Here is a 15,364-nt window from a genome sequence, read left to right as displayed (position 1 = left end):
ATAAACATACTAGACGTAGAACTGAAATGCCCAGAAAAGGCTGCCCTTTCCCCAAAAGGAGGAAACCATACATATTCCTTTCTTCCAAAAATAGTCAGTATGAAATTAAAGCTGATCTAATGTTTTGACTGATGCAGTTATCCCCAAATGCCTCAGGTAGAGCCTGGTCCAAAACTCATCCAAGAAAATAGGTATCTTTACACTGACTTCGGCTGGCCTCACAATCCATGATCATTGCACATATATACAGACTGCACTGTATAGCAGTGAATATGGCATGTTACTTTTTCCACTAAATCCTTTCGCAGTGTGGCATCTGTGTGTGTGATGCCCTGATCTGAATGATATGTAGGGATATGATTCAATCAAGGCATCACATTACATGGGATACATCATTAACATGGAAAGCTGGCCACTGTCAACTGTTACAACGTCACCTGGTGTCCTGAGGCCCATTTTCTTGGGCTGGAAGCTGCATTTCTGCCCATTTGGTTCCCGGAAGCTATAGCTACTGACAAATGCAGGACTTCTGCAGAATGTAATGCTTGTAGAAGAGGTGTCTCATGTGGACAGACGTCGCAAATACAGGCTTGTGGAAATTGTGCCTGTGTGTACATTGCCACTTGTGTGTTTCAGGGAAAAGAAGGTTTTATTCAAGGCCTCTAAATGAGGCCAATGGGAAAATGCAGGGACTTTTCGGTCTGTGTTTGTACAGCCCCTAGCACAATGGGGGCCTGGTCCATGACTGGAACTGCTAGGTCCTACAGTAATACATATAATAAATAATAATAGTGTGAAACCCTTCCGACATGCTGGCCTATGCCTGCACATCGTGCATGACAAAGTCCAAGATCCAGTGTGCACTATGCACCAGCCGAGCCTGACGCATGTATCACAAGTGAAGAGAGAAGGTGTGTGTGCACAAGTCAAAACTGGAGAAAGGCCATTCATTAGTCAATGTTTTCAATGTATTTTTGTTGCTAACAACACAGCCATGAAACATGATGCCGCCATTCATTTGTAACATTTTATTTTTTAATGGAAAATCTTACGAGCTGCAAGAGCATTCTAATTGGGATGGCAGTATCTCCTCTACGAAGACATTTAAATCATCTGTCAGTCATAATTCCATCTTTCCATTGAATATTTTGCCTTTGAAGAAGGCATGTAAAGGATTTACTGTTCTTTACAGCGCTGCTACCTAACCTCGGTCATGCCATTGATCTGAACCCAAAACTCCAATGACTTCAGTCAGAGTCCTGGATGTGACATTATTGCAGGTAAGAAGGGAGAAAATAATGCAGGGCCAAACCTGTCAGCCTTTACTCAGGCAAAATTCCACGGACATGAAAAAGAGCTTTTGCCTGTGTGAAGGCAGCACGATTTTGCTTGTGGTGAATAGTTTCGGGCAGATTTCTCAAGTTTTGATTGTTGCTTCACATGGGTAAAACTTCCATTGATTTAAATGGAGCCAGGATTTCACTCTATGTAAGCAAGCCTTGGATCACGAAGATGCTGACCCTGCAAACGCATATGGACGTACTTAACTTTAAGCACTTGACTAGTCCTGCTAACTTCCGTGGGAATACTCATGTACTTGATATTAAGCACGTGCTTAAGTGTCTGCAGGATCAGATCCCTAACTATGAAAAACAATAGACTGATCTTTTTAAAAAGAATTAAGATTAAAATAGCTCCATTTGGAACAAGTATTTGGCAATCGCCCAGTAATTAACTTTAATTAAATCTATACACAGTTAAAAGTAGCACACTATATATCATGCATCATTTCACTGAAAATATGCTTTTTGTAAGAAAAATACTAATGGTCAGTTGCATCAGCTTCTCCTTTTATTCAAAAGCACAGAAGCTCTGGTTAGACCTTTGACGACTAATTCTGTGAAGACAAAATGGCATTCACTTTGATTTATGTAATTCCCTAAACCAGTTTGCACATCCGTTTAAATACATAATACGTCAGTCCATTCTTTGATGACTTTACCTGTGCCACTGTTATGCTGACATTCATGTTAAATAATGATCTACTGAGGAAAAATTGCTTGCATCAACTGTGGTCTTGTTTCATGTCCAAATCAATGAAGACCATTCTGAAGCCCTTTAAGGAAAAAAAGCCTTTGTTACTGAGCAGGTAATTAAAGCCTTCTATTTTTCCAAATTTAGTGATTCTCAGGAAAATTTGAATCAATATATTAACAATGTCACATTCTTTTCCAGAGTACTTTTAAAAAATTTCTGACTGCAACAAGCATTACTGAGAAAATTAAAACTGTTTATGGATGCAGTTCAGAAAAATAATTCAGCTAATTTTCAAATACCTTCTATGTGATTTAACTAGGGAAAGGGACACCTAATTAAATACACTTAAATCTGAGCTAAGCAAATACAATTCAACGCCTCATTTGCGTGTGGAACTCACTGCCACAAAATATTGTTGAGGCTAAGATCTTAGCAGGTTCCAGACAGGGATTAAAATTTTGTATGCATAAGAAAACCCATCCAGTTATGTTAAGGTAAAAAGATGGACATGGGATATTAGCCCTCATATTTCAGGACATAAACCAGTTACTAACTGCCTCGGTTTAGGAAAGATGCTTCCTAAGCCTTCTCTAAGGGCAGGTTATTCCATAGTTGTTCATTTCAGTGCTCCTTGCACCTTCTTCTGAAGCATCTGCTACTGCCGACTGTCAGGAACAAGATCTCAGATTAGATGGGCCACTGGTGGTCAGACCTAGTATATGGCAATTCCTATGTTCCTGTAAAACCAAACCATCTTTGTTGCTTCAAAACCAATCCTAGTTCTGTTCTTTTGTGTTCTCCTTTCATCTTTCATCATAGGAACAATTTTTCTTCCACAACCCCATTCTTCTTCCTTTAAGCTTCTGTTCATTCCCGACCTTGTAACCGTGAGTCTCGTCTATCTTTGCTATGGGGTGGAGATATCTGCGTCCTTGGGTGAGCACCAAGGCATCCTGCCTAATTTCCCCTCCTCCCCACACTTTATTCCTCACACTACTACCCAATAAGGCACTGCTTTGTAGCTAGTGTTGGGGGAAACTCAGGAGGCTTGGTTTGCAAGGACTCATGCAAATTTTTTTTCAGTTCTTGTGGTTTCACTCCCCTTGAATTTAGCTTTGAGTTTCAGATTCCAACAAACACACAACCTCAAAGTGAAATTCAGCTGAAACCACTGAGTTTCACCTGATTTAAGGTAAAAAACATGCAGAACCGTCAAACTTCATGTTTTCCTCCTGTTTGATTTCGGAGCACAGAAGTCTGTGAGTCTGTCAGCAAACCTCACCAAAGTTTCCAGCGTGTAAATAAGCCAGGTGTATTTTGCTAGTAAAAGCTTCATATTGCTCTAGCTATGACAAACAACCTTCCAGCCACGGACTGGCAAGAGTTCCCTTCAGTCCATCCATGCTGCTGAGAGCACTTGCAATTGCTTTTCAAGACACTTCCCCACACCCTGCTGTGGAGGGATCCCCACCTGCTGGGACCTCCGCTGCCCTTACTGACCTCAGGAACAGCAGAACTAGGCTGGGAACTGAATAGGATTCTCCCCAGTGGCAGTGCACAGCACTATCAGTAGTGCTGACCTGGCTTTCACCTTCTTTAATATGCTCAGTTTGCACCTACTTGAGATGTTCGTGTTTTTGGTCTACTACAGCGCTTGGATCCCTCATTTGACAATGCCTGATACTCACACAACTACGCTATACAATCTCTAGACCTGTCCTCAGTTGAATAAGCCAGGCACTTAGTTAGCACAATATTGTAATGTATGTTTATGAACAGTTTTCCTTTAAGACTACATAAGAGGATATCAGCTTTTCAAAATCTACAGGATAAAGATGGCTGGGTTCAGTTATTTCAAAATGATGAGAAATATGTAGCACATTTCAGTGCACTTCCTCTTTCTTCTAGTTGATTACTATTATTTTTTTTAAAATATATTTATCCTAATTGCACATTTCCCAGACTCCAGGTTTTGAGTCTGACATCTCAGTCTGTCACTACGGAAAGGACTTTGGTTTTGTAAAACAGACTGAATAAGTCTCACATTCTCCAGAATATCTGGGATAAATATGCTAAAGGAAATATGACAAATAATTGTAAAACTGTGTAAGAAAGAGAGAATCCCTGCTGATCAGAAGTGTGTTTGGTGCCTACCTCAGGAAAACCATCTGTGCAATTGGCACATTTGTTGGCAATCTCAGTAAAACGACCAAAGACTTAACGGGCCATAGCAACAATCTTGATGCCTCTAGAATTTCCTATCAGAAACAAAACCACCACCGTTTTCCAGAACAAGATTGAGGCACCTTGGTAGGAACTGTCAGCAGTTTGCCTACGATGGACCCAATCAGTGCATAATCAGAGTGTGGAATCCTGCCCCAGTGCAAGTACGTCTACAAGGCAATAGAAGACCCATGGCATAGGTACAGCTGGGCTGGGTCAGCTGACTCAGACTTATGAGGTTCAGGCGGCAGGGCTAAAAATTGTAGTGTAGACGTTAGGGCTTGGATTGGAGCCAGGGCTCTGAGACCCTCCCCCAAATGTCTATACTGCAATTTTTAGACTGAGTCCAATGACCTGGGCAGAGCCTCGCGGAGGATTCAGGAGGCCTGGGGTCTTCAATGCAGGAGGTCTGTCCACACTGGGTCTTCGGGGCACATCGGCGGCAGGTCCCGGAGTGAGTGAAGGACCTGCCACCGAACTGCCGCCAAAGACCTGGAGCGGAGGAAGCCCTTGCCGCTGAATTGCAGCCAAAGACCTGCAGCAGAAGTTCCAGGTCTTTGGCAGTGGGTCCTTCACTTGCTCCGGGTGTGTTTGGTGGCACTGAAGGACCCGCTGAAAACTCTCATGCGGGTCCCTGAAAACTCTCGTGGGAGCCCCTGTGGGGCCCGGGGCAAAGTGCCCCACTTCCCTGCCTCCCCCCCCCCGGGCAGCCCTGGACCTGGGCTCTGAGACTTGGTGCCACAGGTTTTTTCTCGCAGTGCAGACACACCAAGAGAGGAAGTTTTGCTGTAGATTTCAGCATGGCCAGGTTTTCACCAGAGTCTTTAGTTGTCACAGTTATGGATCTAGGACAGGGGTGGCCAAACTGTGGCTTGTGAGCCACATGTGGCTCTTTTACAGTTAAAGTGTAGCTTGCAGAGCCCCTCTGCCCCTCTCCCTCCTGCATTTTCCGCCTACCAGACTAGGGGTGGGGGTGAAGCTCGGGGCTTCTGCCCTGCAGTGGGGTGGTGGGGTTAGGGGCTTCTCTGCCTAGTGTGTGTGGGGGGGCATAGGCACTGACTCTGTGGGTGCTCCAGAGCTGGAGCACCCACGGAAAAAAATGAGCATGTGCTTAGCACCCACTGGCAGTCAGCTGCCCCCTTCTCCCCCCCCCCGCCAGCAGCCCTGCTGATCAACTCCTTCGCTCCCACCCAGTGCCTCCCACCTGCCGCAGTCAGCTGTTTTGTGCCACGTAGAAGGCTCGGGGAAGAAGGAGGAGGAATGGGGATGGGGCACGCTCAGGGGAGGGGGCGGGGAAGAGGCAGGGTAAGGGCAGGAACAGGTGGGAGGGGGGTGGGGGTTTAGTGAAGGGGTTGGGGCCTGTGGCGGAGTGGGGGTTGAGCACCCCCCAGACCTGGAGGAAGCCGCCGTCAATGGGGGAGGCTTCAGCAGAAGTGGGGCAGGCGCCTCTGGCAAGGCAGAAACCCTGACCCCTGTAAGGTGTGCCAGGCTCTCAAACTTCTGAAGATTATCATATGTGGCTTGGGGGGTCCGTATGCTTGATCACCCTGATCTACAACCTTTCACAGTACTACAATTTGTTATTACATTATTTTACTTCTGGTACAATATACAAAATACTACATAATGCTACCATAACTCTCAAAGATACACAAGACAAGACAACAAAAAGTCTACCAAACTAGTAGGACATTGCCAAACAAAAAGCAATTAAAATAATACAAATAATGCTCAGGAATGTGGGATCATCATGAAGTCTGTTGATGCATCCAGCCCAGAAACCTGGAGGTTTCACCTAAGGAGTGTGAGAGCCTGCTTCATTCAGATGCCACAATCAAACCTTTGAGAGCTTCATCATTATTATTATTATTATTTGTTTTATAAACTCCAACTATAAATGTAAAAAAATCAGGGCACTTCTGTCCTCAGTGAAGCCAGGATAATTTCACTGGGACATGGGGTAAATGAGAGCTGAGGATGCTCAGTTATAGAACTATCATCGGCTCGAGGCCAGAGTCTGGCTCCTTATATTTATTTGGCCAAAGTAGTTCTTGGGTTTTATTCATAAAACTTTCTCGGTTTTCTTCTTAATTTTAAGGGCAGACCTCTCCTGATGGGTAGAATTTACTACTATTCCTATTTCCAGTAGAAGTGATTAAAAAAAAAAAAGATATCCTCCATTGTTGTTTGCAGTGTTGTAGCTGTGTTGGTCCCAGGATATTAGAGAGACAAAGTGAGTGAAGTAATATCTTTTATTGGACCAACTTCTGGTGGTGAGGGAGCCAAGCTTCGATTTACACAGAGCTCTTCTTCTTGTCTCACTCTTCACAAAAAAGATATTTTATTAGAAATTAAAAATTAAGATGGTATGTAAAAAATGTAGAATAAAATCTTAATATTCACATTGAAAAGGCATGAAGAAAAAGGACAGTCATCGAGTGATGGCCCTCAATACGTTTTTTTTAATGTTTAATCAATTCACAATCTGGGGAAAGCTCTCTGTAAAGTAACTAACTAGAATACCTCTGGGTGCTTCTCACATGGTGCTACTGTATTTCCACATCTCACCCATTAGGTCAATGAATCAAGAAAAGGGGTTTTTTAGAGTCTCTGAGGTATCAGTACAGGAGTGAACATTATGGTGATTTAGGAAGGTAATGGAATGAGATTATACTCACAGTTATTTGTGAACTCGGTATGCTGTCCTATGCTATGCTGAGTAATTTATGCACATTCCAGGAGGAGATCAGAAGAAAATCTCAGCCCCTCAGCTGCAGTGGCTATTTTGTCAAAGTTAATATTCAGAAATCTCACTTTGTGACAAGCATGTTTACAACCATAAGAGAAGCATCCTGATTTTGGGCAGCTCTGTATCTGTATCTAGCTACATGTATACGCAGCTGGCAGTACAGGAGGCAGCTGTACCACTCCTTTACTCCGAACCTGGGTTCACCTATGGGAGGTGAGTTTAACCCTTATTTGAACATTATCCTATTAAATATCTTAGCTGGAATAACAGAAAGAGCCAGGAAATCACCTGTTTTAGGATTACAAATCTTTACAAATCATGTATTACACTAGCCTTTAACTGATTTGTATCCTTTGAAGAAAAAAGTAAAGCTCCAGTAACTCCCTGTATATTTGTAAATGACCCTACTTTTTTACCCGGAATGAAATTACACATCCAGGAGAAGGCTATAAAAATGCTAAGCAGCTCTTTGCATGTTCAAGTAGGGTGCTTATAGACTGTATAATTATTTGCCTCCATGCACTGAACAAATAATTCCTTGGATGCAGTTTCTAGAGGGGAAAAGAAAGTGACACTTCCCCTTTAAGGCTAGAGGGGTTTGTGTGTTGTGTGAGAGAGAGAGAGAGTGTGTGTGTCTCCTCCTCTTTGAGTGACACAGCAGTTAGATATGCCTATCAGTAACTTAAACCCCACAAACTCCACCTTCTAAGTGAGGAAGCTGTGGGTTGATGGAAATGTAGTGAGCAGATTGAGACAGACACTGAATCATTAGCAAACTGCAATGCCAGGATGAACTTGTCTGGAACCTAAAAGGAGAAAACAATCTTAGAGTATTTTGCTTTGCGTGGTTTTGTTCAATACAGCCAAAGTGGATCTAACAGCTGGTTGATCACCAGTCCAAGATGCTTCTGGTTTCCCAGCGGGTCATGGAGCCACATATTCCAGTAAGTAGCATGTGGAATTGATATGAACCGGAAAAGTTGTAGTTGATTTAAAGGGGCTTAATTCGTATCCGAATACTTGCCTGCCCAGGTTTAGTGCAGTTTATAATGTGAGCGCCTGGGAGCCTGGGATTGTAAAGTTCTCAGGCGTGGTCCCTGGAAGTACCCACCTTGTGCTTGTTTTATTCTGCTAGTTTATATTTGTCAAACCACGGCTGGGGCTTTAACAATTTATAAAGAAACCGGGTAAGTTGGTGAGAAGACTGACCCCTCCATTCTGATAAACTGTTGTCAGTCTGGAAGGGGGTCTGTGGGTGTCTAAGATGGTGCTGAATCAAGGTGATCCCTTCGATTGTCTGCTTTAAAAAGAAAGAAAGAAAAGAAAGTGGGACAGGCTGGTGTGTGTGGCAGGAGAGATTTGAAACTCCGGGAGCTTTGCTTCAAGGAAGCAGACGAAGTGCAGCCTCTGTGTCTGGGTGGGAAGCAGCTGCCTGGCAAAGGGCGAGAAGCCTGCAAGACTTTCCTCCCCTTTCTGTCTCGGATCGGTCGGTTCAGTCAGAGAACGTCTCCTAGGTCGCGGGATAGTTTTATTTCTTAGACAAACGCACCGTGTTGGTTTGTTCATGATCTGAGAAACACACACGATCCTCCTGCTCCCTGCTAGCACCAGCAAAGAGGCAGAGTACAAATGCAGATAGGAATGTCTCTGGCTGCTGCCTGCACCCTGGCACGGGGCTGAGATGATTAATGCAAAAGGTACTTTATTATTAATTATTATTATATTTCATCATGAAATGTGTCTCGAAATCCGTCCGGAAAGGAAGTAGCTGCTGCCTGTTTTTATCCTAGATTAAATGCTGACTGCACAGAGACTAATAGGATTAGAAATCTGCCAATACACTCAGCCCTTGGAGCTGTAGTATCCCTGTGTAAACAGAGCAGTACAGGAAGGCTTGCTTTAGTCTAATTACTGGGGACTTTTGATTTAAACTTAGATCAAACAGACATGGACGAATAAAACCCACCCATTTAAGGGGACTCTCCAGCAAGGTGTCACACACAGGATGAGGGGTGCTAGGGATGTGTTTGTATTCTGTTGGCAGAAAAGTCTGTGCTTATTTTTGGAGTGTAAAGTGCACGCTTTGCAGGCAGGATTTGAACAAAAGACCCAACTGAAAGCATCAGGAGCCCTCTAGTTATTCCTTCCGAGAGTTTGCAGCACAAATTCGAACCCCCTTCAATACTGAGCGGTGTGTGTGTGTAAACAGGAGTGACCCCGCAGTGAGGCGAGAAGGCGCAAATTGCGTGTGTGAGACTGGATCGGAGCTGTTTTTAAAATAAACTGCCTGCTGACTCACGTTTTTAAACTGTTTTGGTTTCTCATCCTGTGATTAAGAGCCGCGTTGAAGGCAGTCGCAGGGTAAACAACCAGCTCGCGGTCTCGCTTCCCTGTCTCTCCTGTAACCTGCAGCCCTGTGATGTGGTATCCTTCCTCCCTTCGCTTTCCTTTGACCCCCCTCCCTAAATTATCTCCCCGCGTCCTGTGCTCGGACCCCTTTGGCAGTTGCTGAGGGGGGCGGGTTGGTTTGGGTGCTGTTTGGCTTCTGCTCCCTGCCGGGTCTCCTGACCCCGGGGTGCAGTGGGGTAGGGCTGGGGGCATTGCAGCCTCTTTTTGTTAGGGGGGTGGCGGGAGTTTGTAACCAGGGGACTTGGAGGTTTCCCGGGGGGTGGGGAACGGTAGTTTCCCTGGAAGAAATCGGGCTTTAGTTTCCTTTCAGGCCGTTTTCCCCTGTTCCTGGAACAATAAATTAAAAAGCGGCTTTTGTTTTCCACGAGGCTAGCAGCCGAGCTAAGGGAGGGACTAGTGCAGCGAGCCGAGCGTTTGGAACTGGAGATTTATAGGTTGCAGGAAAGCCTGGGACGCCCAATCGCTGTCTAACATGATCAGGGCTCTAATTCCCTCTTTGCAATTTGCAGGCTCCCGTCACCACTTTGCATCTTCCCGTCTCAAACAGATTAGCCCTCCAGGCACCCGGGTGGCTCCGCGGGGAGTCTCTGCGTCGCTTCTGGACAAGGAGCCGCCCTCTCTCCCACAGTGGTGGCGGGCGGGGGTGACCTCTAAAATGACCCCCTCCTCCCTCTCCCTGTCGTGCTTCCCCAGCCTGCGAGCAGCAAATGTGGAGATTAAGTGTGTCTGGTCCCTTCCCCGGTGCGTCTGGAGAAATCCCCGCCGTGCATGCCAGAGCGTGCGTGGTGCAGGGGCGCCTTCCTGGCATGTGGAGCAGCTAATGACCCGTGCAGAGCAGCAGCGGCGACTCACCCGCTGGTGTGGACTCCTGGCCTCCTTCCTTCCTGCTGCCGATTGCGACACCAGGGCCTGGCATGATTTCGTTGGGGATGGTCCTGCTTTGAGCAGGGGGTTGGACTAGATGACCTCCTGAGGTCCCTTCCAACCCTGATAGTCTATAATTCTGTCCCCCTTCCAGGGGGTGGCATTTCTTTTGGGCGGCCACCTCCCAGCTGTGAGCTGAAACGCCCCTGAGCTTTCCAGCACTCTGGAGAAAGCTGGGGGTTAAATTGAGCAACTGGAGGAAATATTTCACCTAGTATATAATGTTTGTGTTTAGCCCCTAATCCCTGGTTAATTCCTGAGGCCTGGCTATCTCAGAGGTCGATTGCTTGGAGAAAGGAGAGAAACTGACCCCTATTGCCTGGGGGGGACCTGAATGAGTGTATTACCTATTGCAGCCAGAAGTGAGACCCCTCCACCCCACAAAAATCAATTTATCTCAATATGGGAATTCTTCCTCCCTTCCTCTCTTCCCCCCTTCCCTCCCCCCCCCCCCCGTTAGCTTGCTAGGAGGAAATGGAGGCAAGAACCATTCCCAGGTGCCTTTCCCCTTCCCTGGTTTTAGCCCAGGCTGAGAGGAAGGCTAGCGTGTCCACACACAAAACTGACACTGGGAAATAATAAGCCAAGTGTAGAACGAGGGCTCTCCCCGCCTTCCCCTCCTTTGTTGCTTCCCTTCTGGAGCAAGATTATTGGAAAATAAAGCTGCTGATGTGAGAGATGGAACATATGGTGCCTCCATAAGAGAGGGAGCTGAAATGGCCTTGAACCTGCCCGACTGACCAGCTGTTTGCTGCCAGCAAGAGCAGCTAATCAGCTCTTCCCCTTAAAGAAACATCTCTCTTTTCTCTAGGTGCTCATAGTTTGCATACTAAATAGCATATTCTCAACAGGGGGAAAAGTAATGGTCTCACATATTGCTTTACTAGTTATTGGCATGATCCCCAGCCCAACACGCCCACACACTGAGCAGGAGAATATATTTTCTTATACATTTATGTAAGAAAGCTGATTACAAGTATAATATTAGGGGTGGGAGGCACTAATACTGCGATGGGAGATGCCAGATGCTTGCAAGACAAACATATGTGTTTTGTATAAGAGACGCTCAGATGAAAGGCTGGTTGAACACATATACATACAGGCTTCTAAGTCAAAGGCAGGCAAGAGTAGTTTGAATAAGTTACTCTATGGTCTTAAATAACCATAATCTCCCTGTTCTGGCAGTGACCATTTTCAGTTGTCTTTCTGTGCCATATGTTTGGAAGGGCACAAGAAAGCAATTCGGGAAAGATGTGTCTGGCTGGAGGGAGGAGGTGGGTTGAGAGAGAAAGATAGAAGGAAATTCCATGTTAGGAAACCATTAGCAGAGGGTGACTTCTAATGTTTTCCTGCCACTGACGTTGACAGTGACACAGATGTGTGGGTTGAAATAGGAACGTCACTGAGTTTTTAAACTCAACCAGGAAATAGTCTGTTGCTGAGGGATGAAAAACAAATACTATGTATCCTAAAGCAGGTGATATGCAGTTAACAGCTCCCCTCTCCAGTGAGTGAAAAGCTATTTAATGCTTTAGTCGCTGAGCAGCCCAAAGCAAATCTTGTTCTTTTCTAACTGGGTTTCTGATTACAAAAAATAGAATTTAAAAACCCTTGCAACTAATAATTCAAACTCAGAAGGGCAAATATTTATAGGTTTCCACTTTTAAATCCTTGAAACTGAGTAATTCTTTAGACTTTGAAGAGTGAAGGTAGCTATTAATGTTTCTTGGAAGAGTTACTACTGGCAGCAGTTAAAATATCACGCCTCTTATGGCTTCTCAGTGCACAGATGTAAGAGGTGCCTTATAAATACATTGTATTGGGTATCTTGCAGTGAATTGTTCTTAATATTCCATTGTGACTTCTGTACTTAATATTTATATTGGTAGCGTCCAGAGAACCCACTCAGGGTTAGAGACCCATTGTGCTAAGCACTGTCTGAACACACATGAAGAAGCAGTTACTGCCTTAGAGAGTTTATAATCAAAGATCCCAATCTTGCAATCAGAGCTCTGCAGGAACAAGGGTCAACCCGTGGGGATATTAATTGCAGGATTGGGACCTAACTGGAAACTAGCTGCAATGAGCATAACAAACAATTGGAGGGAGAGGTGAAGGACAATGGACACAGTAAATTAAGAAGGCTAAATAGTGTACAGTTTGAGCGTTCCCAATCGTTTGATCGATAAATGTCCCACGTTCCTTGAAAAATAGCTGTAGAAGGATCATTTAAATCTTGCAAAGAGTGGGGTAATTAGATTTATGCAGACTTGGGGGGCAGAGCCATGGAGAAGTAGGAAGCTGGCTGAGGCTTTTAAACTGAAAGGAAATGGAAAATCCCAAAGTTTGCATTGTTCCTATCTGCTGGCCATTTGTGAGTTGTCAGCAACATGAAACCTTTAGATGAAGGTGCTGGTAAGTTACGATTCATTAGTAATTGGTATGATTTTCAGATAAAGATAGTTACATCAATTGAAATAACAATGGCACGTTTCCAAAGAAACCTCTTTATATCTGACAGATTTGCCACTCACTTTTTTAAGGAATGATTAATATTGTACGCTGCTAATTTTCAGCCTCTATGGGGAGAGCAGTATTTTAACTCATTAGTAAGGCTTTCTGTCCAATGTTCTCTGACTTACCATTTAGAAAAATGGCTTTCACACTGAAGGAAGCAGAAGATATACCAAAGCTTCGCGTTAAAATGTTTTATATCAATATTGATTTCTTTAAGGGGGTGTTTGTTATAAAGAGGTAGCTTTTATCCCCTTGAGCTCTTTGGCAATTATCTGGCTGCCATAAATGTTGATACGCACAGAATGGATGTAACTAAAAAAAAAATCTCTTCATCCAAGCAAAAAAGGCTGACTGTTTATTGGAGCAGATAGAATGCTGAGAGTGTGAATAGACAAACCCATATGTCGCTGGTGAGAGAGATAAATGATGGACGAACAGGAGCTGGTTACTATGGATCAGCACAATAAACCAATTCCCATCATACACCTCTCTTGATAATATACCAGTTTCAGTGCTATTGACGGGTAACCTAGGTAGCACCAGTCAACTGTACGTTTTTCAACTGTTCTTTTATACATCTCAAAGAATAGTTGAGACTGTTCTGATTTTTTCAGATGTTGAACTCTAAAATTATGCAGCACTTCATTTCTTGCCAGAAACTTTGGAGAGGGAACTTCAGAAAATTGCCTTAGAATGCCAAATGTAGAAGATACTTTGGTATGGTCATTAAGAGTTTTATCTTGTTTAAACACACAAGATGTGGCCAGTCAAAAAGGCCATTGCTTCAAATTAACTAGGCAAATTGTACTGCACTTATCACTGTGGTATCTGAATTCCTGGTATGTTAAACTGAAATATTTCTTTATTTTGAGTGGAGGTAGCAAATGTACATCATATTTTATTGATTACATCTGCCTTTCTTTGCCCCACTTCAGGCTACTGACAGCTTCAGGAAAACTTTGCAAAACAATCAGCATTGACATCCCTTTCTGTATTTCTCTTGCTTTTTATTATTGGGAGCACTTTTCGTGGATAACCAAATGCTTTGGTACTTAAAGGTTTCACCTTATCCAGCAGGAAAGAGGGAGATATTTGTCACCTGCAGTTCCCTGAGAGCCAGATTGTGCACCTTAATTCAGGATGAAAGTATCTCTCCATGTGAGTAAGAGTAGCAGAATTGGGACCATAGTTCTCTATGTATGACCTCATCATTTTCAAAGCAACCAATTGCATTGTCACAAAGAGTAATGCATTCAGATGGGGGTAACTAGAAAGTGTAAATGAGCTCTTAAAAAATGAAGGTTCTTTATTCCCCATGTAAATCTCCTCAATAATAATAATAAATTAAAAATGGAGGGAAAGGAAACAAAACAGAGGAAAAGATGGTTTGTTTTGCTTGGAATTTTCCAGTCACATCAACTCTTCTAAAAAGCGTGTGACATTATTGTGCATCTTGGATGAAATGAGTTGCGCTCGGTAACGTATTTTGTCAGAGAGAGTAATGTTCTTTTCTCTCTTTGGTGGGCCTGTTCTGGTAACACTTAGGCATGTGAGGGACCGTGATTTTTCTCCCATGAGTAAAGATTCACGGATCAGGTCCTGTGTCCTCGAGGAAGGGGAGTGCGAAATGCCATACTCCCAATTCTCATGGCTGCTTGCTGGAGGAAAGGAAAGGGAAAAAGTCTGAGAAATCAGGAGGAGACCATCGTTTGGGTCAAATTTTTGGCTGGCCCTTGTATGGGAGAGCAGTTGTGAGGGAGGTGTGAGCTTGCATAAGGCCAGACTGAATTGCACCCTCTGTGCTCTGAGTAGGAGTGGTTAGCTCTGGGTATAGCAGGGATTACTTCTTCTTACGATTATTTGTATGACTGTAGTATCTAGGACCCCTGTCATGGACCAGGAGCCCATTGTGCTCGGCACTGTCCCTACTCCAAAGGACTTGCAATCATCTTCTGAATGCCTGTGAACCTCACAATGCTCTCATGCAGCAATGGGGGTGTCCCTAGGCCTATGCTTACAAAGGGATGTGGCAGAGGGCATGATGCAGCCTCTGCATCTCCCGTTGCTCCTCTTGGGGCAGTGAGACTTCCTACTACCTCTTAGTCTAGGCTCTGCCTAATCGGTGCAATGAGCCAGTGATGAGTATTGACCCATTAAAGGGCTGCTACTGACAGGAGGCCAGTGAGTGAAAAATCATGTATTTATTTTGCAAGCTGTCCAAGCTCTAAAAATATTGTTATGAACTAGTGAAATTTTGTCACTGGTAATGACACACCTGGTCCTTCTGGTGGACCATTTCAAACTCTCGCTTCTTTCTTTGTCTGCCTGTCCCAGGCAAAGAACTTGGCAGCTTTATCAACAAGGCCATGCTGTACAAGTACCTCCTGGAGCATGTCCTAGTTCATTAATCATTGATGAGCTGATATTTCAGGTCTGTCCAGTGTTACGAATGCACTCCCAAGTAGATCCGAGAACCTCATAGACACCAATTCTCCTTCACTTTGA

At 44.3% G+C, this 15,364-nt stretch overlaps 1 protein-coding gene across 2 annotated transcripts in view; it reads left to right on the top strand.

The window, feature by feature from the left end:
* Positions 1-1,201: 1,201 nt before the first annotated feature.
* The window catches only part of MAMLD1 (mastermind like domain containing 1), a 100,712-nt gene continuing 86,549 nt past the window's right edge, over positions 1,202-15,364 (top strand). The window contains exon 1 of one of the 2 annotated variants that reach the window (XM_030575734.1): positions 1,202-1,280. In XM_030575734.1, the coding sequence (XP_030431594.1) occupies positions 1,242-1,280 (39 nt within the window). In that variant the 5' untranslated portion in view covers positions 1,202-1,241. Of the gene's footprint in view, positions 1,281-7,726; positions 7,954-15,364 lie in introns of those variants that run through there. The other variant, XM_030575733.1, reaches the window with a different exon arrangement.

Source organism: Gopherus evgoodei, chromosome 9 (genome assembly GCF_007399415.2).
Source record: "Gopherus evgoodei ecotype Sinaloan lineage chromosome 9, rGopEvg1_v1.p, whole genome shotgun sequence".
Lineage (NCBI taxonomy): Eukaryota > Metazoa > Chordata > Testudines > Testudinidae > Gopherus > Gopherus evgoodei.
The sequence above is the reverse complement of the archived record's forward strand: the minus strand, read 5'-3'. Positions and strand labels throughout refer to the sequence as shown.